The sequence below is a fragment of the Macrobrachium rosenbergii genome, chromosome 42 (assembly GCF_040412425.1).
Source record: "Macrobrachium rosenbergii isolate ZJJX-2024 chromosome 42, ASM4041242v1, whole genome shotgun sequence".
Lineage (NCBI taxonomy): Eukaryota > Metazoa > Arthropoda > Malacostraca > Decapoda > Palaemonidae > Macrobrachium > Macrobrachium rosenbergii.
Window position 1 is genome coordinate 32129236 of NC_089782.1, and position 12500 is coordinate 32141735.

Consider the following 12500-nt stretch of genomic DNA (forward strand, 5'->3'; position numbering starts at 1 on the left):
TTCTTTGGAAGCTTCTTGAATTTCAAGTCAGTGGCCCCTGTGGTGGGCTTGTTCCATATGAATAGGGTTCATCTTCTGAATAATAATAATAATAATAATAATAGTAATAATCTGATTTTTGTTCATCTTACATTCATTAGAATATTAACTTGATTCTTTGCTGTTTATGTTAATTAAACAGTAATTCTCATATTTTCTTATCTTCATATATCATATTCACCCAATTTCCTCACCAGTTCATAAAAAAAAACAAATGTCAAGGTAGGATTCCACTGCAGTCCGAGTGTGATTAGAGAAAAAAAAAATCCTAAAACATCCTATGTTCCGTGGGATGTAACATTCTGTGCCCCGTAGGATGTAGAAGTAGGATGCAGTGATTGTCAAGGATTTTAGGATCCACGTAGCTCTAATTAAAGGCCGTTTTAGGCCTGATCTGATGTTTATATGACCCTAGACTGATAACGGGACCTGGCGCCCTTTCACTCGACAATGGAATTTCATTGATTCCTTAGTGGTTTTATGGGCTGGAGAGAGAGAGAGAGAGAGAGAGAGAGAGAGAGAGAGAGATCCATAGCGTACGAATGAGAGAGACAGTGTGATGCTGAAATACCAAAATAGATACAGTAGCCTTGAGAGAGAGAGAGAGAGAGAGAGAGAGAGAGAGAGAGAGAGAGAGAGAGAGAGAGCGGTGAAAAATCCGAATCTTACAAACCAGCAATGAGAGAGAGAGAGAGAGAGAGAGTGCAAATTTTCTGTTAGGTCTTAAGTACCAAACAACATAAAAATCATAATTACAGAATTGTAATCAATAAAATATATTTATTTACACGACAGTGCACGTCGTATATTTATTCAAACGACAGTACACGTAAGGTCTAGACCAGAGGTTACCAAACTGAATATATTTCATTCTCTGTAAATCTGATAATTATATTTAAATTCCTCTTTGTTATAGAGAACAGAATGACTCAACCGGAAATTTCAAGAAAATTATTATGCAAAGCAAGAATAGATTAATCATTTCTAACCCTTCTTAAAATTATAAGTCGCTGTAATGACTGTGAACAACTTCACGGTACTGTGATAAACGGTTTCACTATAATCACTTGTAATGACGGCCCTAAGGTCATTTTCAGACATTTTTCATGAGTTGTATCAAGGGCGTGTCGGTGCTTTCGTTTGAAATAAACATGAAAACAATAATAATAATATTTTCCTTTCGTGACAAACTTTTTCACATTTTTATTTCTTTATTTTTTTTTCGAAAGGGGAATAAAATTGTAGGTTTCCGGAGGTTTATCGGTATATAATTTAGGCAGTGGTCACGGCTGTGCTTTTTTGTACATGTGACCTTGGAGTGCATATGTGTAAACTTGAGAGGTATGCATATGTATGCAGGTATAAACGATTATGGTGAAATACTGTGTGTGTGTATATGTATATATATATATATATATATATATATATATATATATATATATATATATATATATATATATATATATATATATATACAAACATGTATATATAACTCAATTTCTAGAATAACTTGCACGCCCTTTGAGAAATTAAAAAAAAACACACACACAAAAAATGGAAAAAAAAAGTTGACACAAACGAGCGCCATTTACAAGAGATTTCAGTGTGAAGTTTCACCCAAAAGTCACGACCCAAAAACAAGAAAATGGAGAGAAATTAGAAGCCAAAGCGAGTTCAAATATCAGAAGTGCCGCAGGGCGCGTATGAGTGTCCCACGGTGAAACCACTAGACGCTATTTTGGGAAAGGGCTAAATAAGTCATTATGAGGGTCCTGGGAAGTGGGGGGAGGGAGAGAATATGAGTGAATGGATGTGTAGGATGGACGGAGATAGGATGACGAGAATCCTACGCTAAATGTGACGTTTGGAAAGTCGATAAATATAGTTATTTCAGTACAAATATTCAGAGACGCCACTGATCTGGAAAGCGGTTATACACCTACTTGTTACATCTTTTTTTATACTTGTTACTTTTGTTCTGGTTACGCTTTCTTTGCATTTGTCTCCATTTATTTGTTACATCTGTCATTCATTATATGTTACATATGTCCTTGTTACGCCTGTCTTTGCTCGTGCCAGGTAGACAAGTAGTACCTGATTGCTTAAGAATTACCTGACTCAGCAAATGTCAGTGGCCTTGCCTAGTTCAAGTTTGAAGACATTTAAAAAGGGCATCAAATTATTCACGTTAGATTTAGATTGATCAGCGGATGAGCACACCAAAACAGTAAATAAATCGATAAGTAAATATATATATGAATAAATAAATGTATGAATAAATAAACACATAAATAAATAAAGATGTGGAGAACCCGTTTTTTTTTATAAATTCAGAAGCACGTTCAATATTGCAAACGTGTTTCTTATTTTTCTTCCTTGCAAGCATATATATTTTTCTTGCAATCATTTTTTCTTGCAAGCATTTTTTATTCTTGCAAGCATATTCATTTTTTATGGCAAGCATATTTTTTTTTTGTTCTTGCAAGCACGTTTATCACCGGTGCCTCCTTTCACTGTTCCAGATTGAGGTATTAGAGAGAGTTCATCACATAATAAGCCATTATTATTATTATTATTATTATTATTATTATTATTATTATTATTATTATTATTATTATTATTATTATTACTACTACTTTCGTCAATATTGTAACACTCATTATACTCATAAACACAATAGTTGTTTTATGAATGTCCTTTTTACAGAAGAATCTTCTATTAATGAATATTAAACACAAAGATCAGATTAGTAAGACGACCTGAAAAGAGTATATATATTAATATATATATATATATGTAATTATATAGATATATATATATATATTATATATATATATACACATACACATATATATATATATATATATATATATATATATATATATATATATATATATATATATATATATATATATATATATATATATATATATATATATTCATATATCACCTGATACCTAATCCTTGTTCATAGGTAACTTTTAATCCTTCCTTCGCTTTAAGTTTAATAGCCCAACTTTTTATAACAGAGACCATTTTCTTCCAGTAGATAATTATTTCTAACCTCCATTTAATTTTTTGTATCTTTCTCTCTCTCTCTCTCTCTCTCTCTCTCTCTCTCTCTCTCTCTCTCTCTCTCTCTCTCTCTCTCTCTCTCTCTCTCTCTCCCCTGTAGTCTACTTTGAAACCGCTCCCATAAGTAGTGACTTAAGTTCTAGTAGGTTAATGGTACCAGTCTCTCAAGTTTTTTCTCTCTCATTGAAAGTATTTTAACACCAGACGAGAATTTTACAGCTGCACTCAGTCAGGGCATCACTTTTCACCTGTCAAAGTTTCTCATTCTTAAAATTGACGATGTTTACATTCCGTTTTCTATGCCGGTAAGAAAACGGGATTTCCCTATGCTTTAATTTCATTGGTACTGGGATATTATTATTATTATTATTATTATTATTATTATTATTATTATTATTATTATTATTATTATTATGGGAAATACAGAAAGAAGAGATCTCACTTATTAAGGAAGAAAAAGAAGTTAATATATAAATTAAGTAATTATGTACTTTGTAAATTCATTACAGATACGTTGTCAAGTTTGACAGGACCTAACAGTTTTGATGTAGCGAGGTATTTGTGTGTGTGTGTGACAGACAGACAGACAGAGAAACACTGAAAAACGTTGCGTGGACAGACGTAAGCCAATTGTAATGACTTGAAAAAATTGTGTATATTATTAAAAATATATATTTTGCTGTATGAAACAAAACGGTGTCTAATACGTTTACTTACATATGGAAGAAAAATGTTTGTTAGTTCGCCCATGACACGAATTTTCGTATACTTAAGGCAAAGGTAAATTCCCTAAGCTTATGGGAAAGGTAACTTCACAGTATATACTGATAAATCTAATTTCCTTTTGCACCCATTAAGATGAGTTGAAACCAGAAAACGATGCGGTTTCCGGGTGTAAGGAAGACTCATTAGTAATCACACCTTTCCAGAACTCATTAGTAACACCTTATCTGGCCAGGCCCTACTAATTAGGAGGTGACTCAAGGGTGTTGAAGTAATTATATTACTGTAAGAGGTACTTCTTGGGTGGCTAATAACCATTTTTATGATGTTTCCTCAGTGGAGGCCAAGAGAGGATTCAGTTATCACATTTGAATGCCACTCTGCTGTCGAACTTCTCAGTTCGAAAGGTCTTTTATTCCTCACCTTGTGGTTTGGTCATTTATTGAGATTTTCATTTGTTTATTTATTTATTTCTTTCTTTTCTGATAATTGATCTCTCTCCTTTCTGTATTTCCTATTACCCTTTGATACTTCTTGCAAATGAACACCATAATATTCTTTGGAAGCTTGGATTTCGAGTCAGTGGCCCCTGTGGTGGGCTTGTCCCATGTGAAAAGGGACTTAGCTTCTGAATAATAATAATAATAATAATAATAATAATAATAATAATAATAATAATAATAATAATAATAATAATAATAATAATAATATTTGTAACCTCTGTCAAATGAAAACCATATTCTTTAGAAGCTTGAATTTCAAGTCAGTGGATCCTGTGATGGGCTTGTCCCATGTGAAAAGGGATTTAGCTTCTGAATAATAACAATAATAATAATAATACTTAATTTCTTTCTTACTCTTCTCAAGAAGAAGAGAAGATCACTTGAAGGCTTCCTTGTCCATCAGCGACTTAAAGAGGACACTTGTACTGAAATTATTATTATTTTTAAGCCACCGACAACGATCAGAACAGGATTCAAAACACTTCTTCATTTTCCTTTTACACGCTGCTTCGTCATTCGGTAAAATGACTCAAGGACGAGAGAGAGAGAGAGAGAGAGAGAGAGAGAGAGAGAGAGAAAGAGAGAGAGAGAGAGTGACAGTTTGGACCACATAAGCAAAGGCTTCAAACGTCGCATAAAGCAACAGGTATTGAGAGAGAGAGAGAGAGAGAGAGAGAGAGAGAGAGAGAGAGAGAGAGAGAGAGAGAATAAGAAGTAACAGTTTGGACCACAGAAGCAAAGGCTTCAAACGTCGCATAAAGCAGCAGATATTGAGAGAGAGAGAGAGAGAGAGAGAGAGAGAGAGAATAAAAAGTAACAGTTTGGACCACATAAGCAAAGGCTTCAAGCGTGGCTTAAAGCAACAGATATTGAAAGAGAGAGAGAGAGAGAGAGAGAGAGAAGTGTCGGTTAGAAGATGTCATTGCAAGTAATGCATGTTGCCAAGAGGAATATCCATGTATTACTGCGCATGATGTTTGGTCATTAGTAAATGGAGCTGGATATTACATGACGTGTTTTTTTTTACTGAATTGGTGTGTGTGTGTTTTTTTTTTATTGAACCGTACGCTATTTACTCTCGATTTTTTCTGGTGCAAAGGAAAGAGTTCTCTCTCTCTCTCTCTCTCTCTCTCTCTCTCTCTCTCTCTCTCTCTCTCTCTCTACATTAAACCTTCATGTTTGTGTGTGTGGTATTTTTTTTATTGAACCGTACGCTATTTACTGTCAATTTTTTCTTGTGCGAAGGAGAAATTTTCTCTCTCTCTCTCTCTCTCTCTCTCTCTCTCTCTAGTACATTAAACCTTCATCGTTTTAGTAGGTAATTCTAATGACATTGTGGCTGCGTAATGAAAGTTATTTTTTTATTATCCTCCTGTTATTATTTTATTATCAGCATTAAAGAAATATACTTCGACTTATGTTCTTGATACTAGTAAAAATAATATTATCGTTTTACTATCATAATATTCACTGTTTTATAAAAGAAATTATTACTATCAAGCTATTATTAATAGAAGCTCTATTACTACCATCATCCTAGTGGTAGATTTGATAGTAATTTCATATTACTATTATTCCCATTTAAACCGAAGTGATATTTGTAATAGTATAAATTATATTACTGAAAAATATTGTTACTATAAGCTGTTATCAATATAAGCACTATTACTATCATTATATCAGTGGTAGATATGATAGTCATTTTCTGTTACTATTATTTTCATTTAAACTGAAATGATAGTAGTAAAAGTTATAGTACTGATTTGAGTGTTATTATTTAGAAAGACCAAAACGTCTCCAGTACCACCATCGATGCAAGCTAAAGAAATAATGGTATCAGTCGTTATGATAGTACTTTTCCATTACTGTTATTTTCATTTAGACTGAGGTGATAATAGAAGCATAAATGATAGTACATTCATAGAGGTATCATTATTAAGAAAGACTAAAATGTCCCCAGTACCTTCATTGATGCAAGCTCCAGAAATAATAGTATTATCAGTTATAACAGACCCAACAGAAATAGTGGTAGGGTACTATCATCAACGAAGATCAGAACACCTGCAGTGGCCTCAGTCTATGCGCGCGCACAGCGCTCTGGAAATCCCGCGAAAATAAAATAGCGAAACCGGTTCAGAGAAGACAGTCCAGTTTTTCCCGGCCTGACGCAATCTCCTTACAACATACCTATCGTCATGCCACTGCTGGGTATATTGGGTATGTCCGACATGCCCAGGGTAGGCTGTGGCGCGAGAGAATTGGAATATTAATGGAGGGAGAGAGGAAAAGCGCTGGAAGATTTGGAATTTTGGCTGAAAACCGCCGAAAATTTTACTTTAAATTTCAGCGGTTGAAAATGTTTGCAAAAGGCAGCTGTTGAGATTCTATTATATGAAAACGTTTTTGAATTTTCACACAAGAGCTGAGAAAGATGGGTGAATGTTGCAGTTGGTCTGAGCCATAAAAGAAAACTATGGTGCCGGCTTTGTCTGTCCGTCCGCACTTTTTTCTGTCCGCACCCTCAGATCTTAAAAACTACTGAGGCTAGAGGGCTGCAAATTAGTATGTTGATCATCCACCCTCCAATCATCAAACATACCAAATTGCAGCCCTCTAGCCTCTGTAGTTTTTTATTTTATTTAAGTTTAAAGTTAGCCATAACCGAAAGATAGATCTATTCTCGGTGGCCTTGATTATACGCTGTAGCGGCTGTACAGAAAACTCGACTGCGCCGAAGAAACTTCTGTGCATCATTTACTTGTTTGAATTATTTTCTGTATATGTTGTAAATTATAATAAAAATTGTAATTTAAAGCATATAACCTTTTTTTAATGCATCTAATTCTGATTTCCTTTGGACAATTCAGTTCAACAGAAATGAAAACAAAATTCCATTCAGCAGTTAACTTGCAGCGTCTATCAGGAACAAGTGACTATCAGGAACAAGTGACTACAAGCAGTAAATAGGTGGCTGAAGCGAGTAGAGAATAAAAAAATAAACTTAATGGTGATGCTTTGGACACGCAAAGATTCAGCGGTTTAAAATATGCAGTGGTTTTTTTTTATTTATATCTTTTTTTTCCAGGCTGGATTCTCAAACCTGTTTCGGCCCCGAAATTGCATCTTCAAGGATTCAAAAGATGATGGTCTCAGTTCAATGAGTCTGGGAAGACTCGCTCTGTCTGAGGCTCTAGACTCCAGACTCTTCTCATGGTAACTGCCTGGTAAATAGTTCCTCTCTCTCTCTCTCTCTCTCTCTCTCTCTCTCTCTCTCTCTCAGTCTTCCGAGGAGGTGCCTCCGATATACTGGTAGGTTTTCAGTTTGATAAAGCTCTCTCTCTCTCTCTCTCTCTCTCTCTCTCTCTCTCTCTCTCTCTCTCTCTCTCTCTCTCAATATTCCAAGGAGGTACTTCCGATATATTGGTAGATTTTTACTTTGGAAGAACAGAAAATATATATATATATATATATATATATATATATATATGTGTGTGTGTGTGTGTGTGTGTGTAGTCAATAATCGTGTGTGTTTGTTTGTGCGTTTTTTGTCCCTTTATCATAAGCTTTTGTGTGTATGTGTGTATGTGTACACGTTGTGTATGTGTGTAAGGTGTACCAGCTATTCTGACAAAGTCTTCAATCACGCATGCAACAGTAAATTCTTTCTAATTGCAGTAATCCAAATCTAATCCTACATAATCCTTCTTATTCCTGACTCAATCCTTTATAAAAAAATCCTTCAACTTTTCGCCCAATTATACCCTCGCAAGGATCCTTTACGGGGATCCTTGAAAAAACCTGTTCTCTCTCTCTCTCTCTCTCTCTCTCTCTCTCTCTCTCTCTCTCTCTCTCTCTCTCTCTCTCTCTCTCTCTCTCTCAAAAAAAAAAAAAAAATAAATAAATAAATAAATAAATAAATAAATAAATGAATAAATAAATAAATAAATAATAATTTAAGGATTGACTGCAAAGCCTTATCTCTCTCTCTCTCTCTCTCTCTCTCTCTCTCTCTCTCAAAAAAAATAAATAATTTAAGGATTGCCTGCAAAGCCTTAGGTAGCTCTAACCGGAGGCGTTTAAAAAAAAAAAAAAGCCCCAATCTCGCAACACATTTTCGCCGAGTCATCTTGCAAATGATATATTATCATTCCGAAGAAAAAGACGAACTCGCAATTCGCTGAGGCAAGAAAAGCGTCGTTAGGCTGAAATGATTCGTATATTCGGAACGAATTTTGTTCAGGGATTACCTAACCTAAGCTAAGTCACAACTGGAATTCAAATGTACGTTTCTCACTGGCGAGCGTGATGCAAATTTTTAGGCCTATGATTCAGGGTTGACATTTTTGCATGCAAGGGTTTTTGTAAGTGTGAAGAGAGAGAGAGAGAGAGAGAGAGAGAGAAATAATAAAATCTGTTAACATGATAGAAAGCGTCAAGTCGTCTAGCTCTAACTAATGCTCTATTTCTTACATAATACATTGCGGTCCGGTTTACAAATCTTGCTGGAAGGATGAACTGAATCTAAGTTACAATTCCCGACAACTCTTTCTTCAGTTTTCACAGATCATGAGATATATGTAAGAGAGAATGGCACTCCTAAAATCATTTTTTTTTTTTCATTTAGTTTGCAATTCTGTGACGAAACCTTTATGTGAGCCTACACTAAGCCTAAAGCGTTTGATTGTCAGAACTTATAAAAAGTCTTTGTAGCCTAGATTTTCTTGGGCGTTTGAGGTCCTCTGCCTCTTAGCAAGTAATTTTACAGGAAATAAATAGGAAACAAACTAGCAGATAAAGAAGAGGTCGAACAAAACATAAAAACAGGATCTTTCCTAGGCACTGACCCCAAAGGATTTTAACCTGGTATGTATCCACCTTTGCAGCCTGTTGAGTACAAGCCAGTTGGGGATTACCGTAAAAAACATAAACAAAAAACTGTAAATATCATAAAGATAATAACCCCCAAGAAATATTAGTCCTAGATAACGACTCCCGAATACCCTTGGGGGTCACTGTGTAAGAAAGATCCCAAAAAACATAAGAGCATCCACTTACCAGGAAACTGGATCTGTCGTATGACTCGGCTAACGTGGTATATTGGGTCATAGTCTTCGTCAAGTGCGGTTCCATTTTGCGACTTTACCATCGAAGTTCCTACCACGAGAAGTAGGCCTAACAACCACGCCTTCATCATTTTGTCGGATTAACTTGCAGCTTCCGCCTGAAACGAAAGAGAAATTATTAAGGTTGAAGGCGAGTGAATTTGCAGAACTCCGTGATCCCGTCATTTATCAGAAGCCACAAAAGTCTTTTAAAGTGAAAGATTATGTACCAGTCATTTTTCAGCAGCCCCAAAATCTCTTGAAATCGTGAAAGATTATGTTCCAGTAATTTTTCAGCAGCCCCAAAATCTCTTGAAGTCGTGAAAGATTATGTTTCAGTAATTATTCAACAGCCACAAGTCTTTTGAAGTCGTGAAAGATTATGTTCCAATAATTTTTCAGCGGCCACAAAAGTCTTTTGAAGTCGTGAAAGATTATGTTCCAATAATTTTTCAGCGGCCACAAAAGTCTTTTGAAGTCGTGAAAGATTATGTTCCAATAACTTTTCAGCAGCTACAAAAGTCATCCGAACTCTTTGGAAAGGTTTATTGTGTCCCAATAATTTTTCAGAAGCCACAAAAATCACTGGGACTATTCAGAAAGCATTGGTTCCAATAATTTTTTGGAAGCCGCAAAATCATTTGAAGTCTTCGAAAAGTTTGTTATGAATGGGTGCTATCTAAATGATAATTTTTACAAAAGGTGGGCTGGTTTTTCAATATATCTTCAGCAAATCATTAAGAATAACACTCAAGATAATGGTCCTATTGTATAACTATTCTTCGTAATCTTCATGTTTATATAAAATTTTAAAAGGATGGTAAGAATTGTTGGTATAATTCTAATATCACCCTTATATTTATGTCCTATTTTGTCGTGGCGTTAATACGATATTCAAAGAATTCTATTTCAGTTTCAATTATTTTATTCAAAGTATGTTTGGGTGCCTCAAAAAAATACCAGCAAAAATGATAGCAATTAAGTCAACTTGAATAAAATGAACTATATTTTGGCAAGTCACAAATCTCCAATATTCACTTGTCTCCTGACTTTTTTTTTTGCAACAGCACCCTGTATGTACCTTGATTTGCAGCACCCTGTAATGTACCTCGATCATTCATGAAGTTTCAAGTGATTCGAATAATTATGATGTTTAGGGCTAGTGAACTTTCAAGACGAGTTTAGAGATCAGTGAATATTTGGGAAAAAAATTAATTTCCATATTTCAGGTCTAGAAAAAATTAGAAAAGTTGCAAGTCATGTTGACAAAATAGTCAGAACAAGGAAATCTTAAAAAAATGAGATTCATGATGAGGAAATTGTTTGCAAAACAGAGAGAGAGAGAGAAAAGAAATTGTTTTGAGAAGAGAGAGAGAGAGAGAGAATATTGTAGCGAAACTGTCTCTAGAAGAGAGAGAGAGAGAGAGAGAGAGAGAGAGAGAGAGAGAGAGAGAGAATAATCCTGTGAAACTGCTCAATAAGAAAGAGAGAGAGAGATAGAGAATAAACTAACGAATTGCCAAAAATGCAAAGCTAAAGAGATTATTAATCTTTTAAGTCTACAAAAAAAAAATTACGAAAAAGTACGTAATGTTAAATTAGATTTCTAATCATCAAAGGACACCGAACATCACTTTAGATATTTAATAGTTAATAGAATCGTCGTGTTACCGAAAATGTACCCAGCGCATGCGCAGATACGCAAATTTAACCACTCTGACGGTACCACCAGTACTCGGGGTCTGTGAGTATTTATCATTTGCAAAAAAGGTCTGGTCATTTGCCATTTATTTAATCTGAGCCTTTTATCAACTCTTGCGGCTTACGGCGCCATGACATCCCAAAGGCCTTTTTTGTGGTGCCATTGAAGAGGTAACCGCTTTTACCTCGTTGAGGTCAGGATTACCTCGTCGAGGCCAGGATTACCTCGTCGAGCTCCTCTTGGCTTTATGGTATAAGTTTGACGGGACGGATGAACACTCTCTCTCTCTCTCTCTCTCTCTCTCTCTCTCTCTCTCTCTCTCTCTCTCTCTCTCTCTCTCTCTCTAGCAACGACCCACAACGGTCGGATAATATCTAGATACTTACTTCACTGCTTAGGTCAGCAGTATGAGAGATGGGCGCCTTAGCACTGAGAGAGAGAGAGAGAGAGAGAGTGACTGGCACTTTTTATAATAATATCCAACGATATTTTTAGCCACGATGTACTACAGAACACCTACAGTACATAAGGCGTAAGGCCAACCACTGTCGCAAGCGAGGCACAAAATCTTCCTGTATCCCTTCTTACGTCCGCATTGAAATCACCGAAAAGGAACTAAAAAAAAAAGTTAACTTTTTAACTTTTTTAACTGATAACTTAAACTTGAGTGGTATACGGTCATTTGCTGCGGCTCTGTTGTAGTTCCTATATGGTTCTTTTGCTATATATACTTACATATATATTATATGTATGTATGTATATATGTATATATATATATATATATATATATATATATATATATATATATATATATATATATATATATATATATATGTGTGTGTGTGTGTGTGTGTATGTGTCTGTATGTATGATATAGACAGAGAACAGCAACCAATGCAGTCTTACCATCTCTCTCTCTCTCTCTCTCTCTCTCTCTCTCTCTCTCTCTCTCTCTCTCTCTCTCTCTCTCTCTCTCTCTCGCTTCGGGACACAGAGCCAAGTCAATATTTTGGTTTGTGATTTCACGTAATATCTTGAATATTCTCAAGATTCAAGATATTCTGTGTCCCATTCCTCACTGAGTATTCCGCTATCAGTCAAATTGAATATTCAACCGTCAATCAAACCGAATATTCAACTGTCAATCAAATTAACATTTGAAGGATATCCGAAGCAACAATTATTATTCGAAATGATTGTCTTTGCAACCAAGGACTAACTAGGAAAGCCTTACACTGAGGTCAAGAAGTTTGCACAAGTGCCAAAACATTAAATAAAGATGCAAGGGCAGTTCATAGGACGTGCTGATAATTTAATCATATATCAACCACTGTTCGTATGCGTGCATGCATCCCG

The 12500-nt window shown here is 35.2% G+C and overlaps 1 protein-coding gene across 3 annotated transcripts in view; it reads right to left on the reverse strand.

The window, feature by feature from the left end:
• The window catches only part of LOC136828177 (chorion peroxidase-like), a 43848-nt gene that overhangs the window by 13910 nt on the left and 17438 nt on the right, over positions 1–12500 (reverse strand). For all 3 annotated transcript variants that reach the window (XM_067085993.1, XM_067085994.1, XM_067085995.1), the window contains one exon: positions 9396–9561. In XM_067085993.1, coding sequence (XP_066942094.1) covers positions 9396–9534 — 139 coding nt within the window. In that variant the 5' untranslated portion in view covers positions 9535–9561. The remainder of the gene's footprint in view (positions 1–9395; positions 9562–12500) is intronic.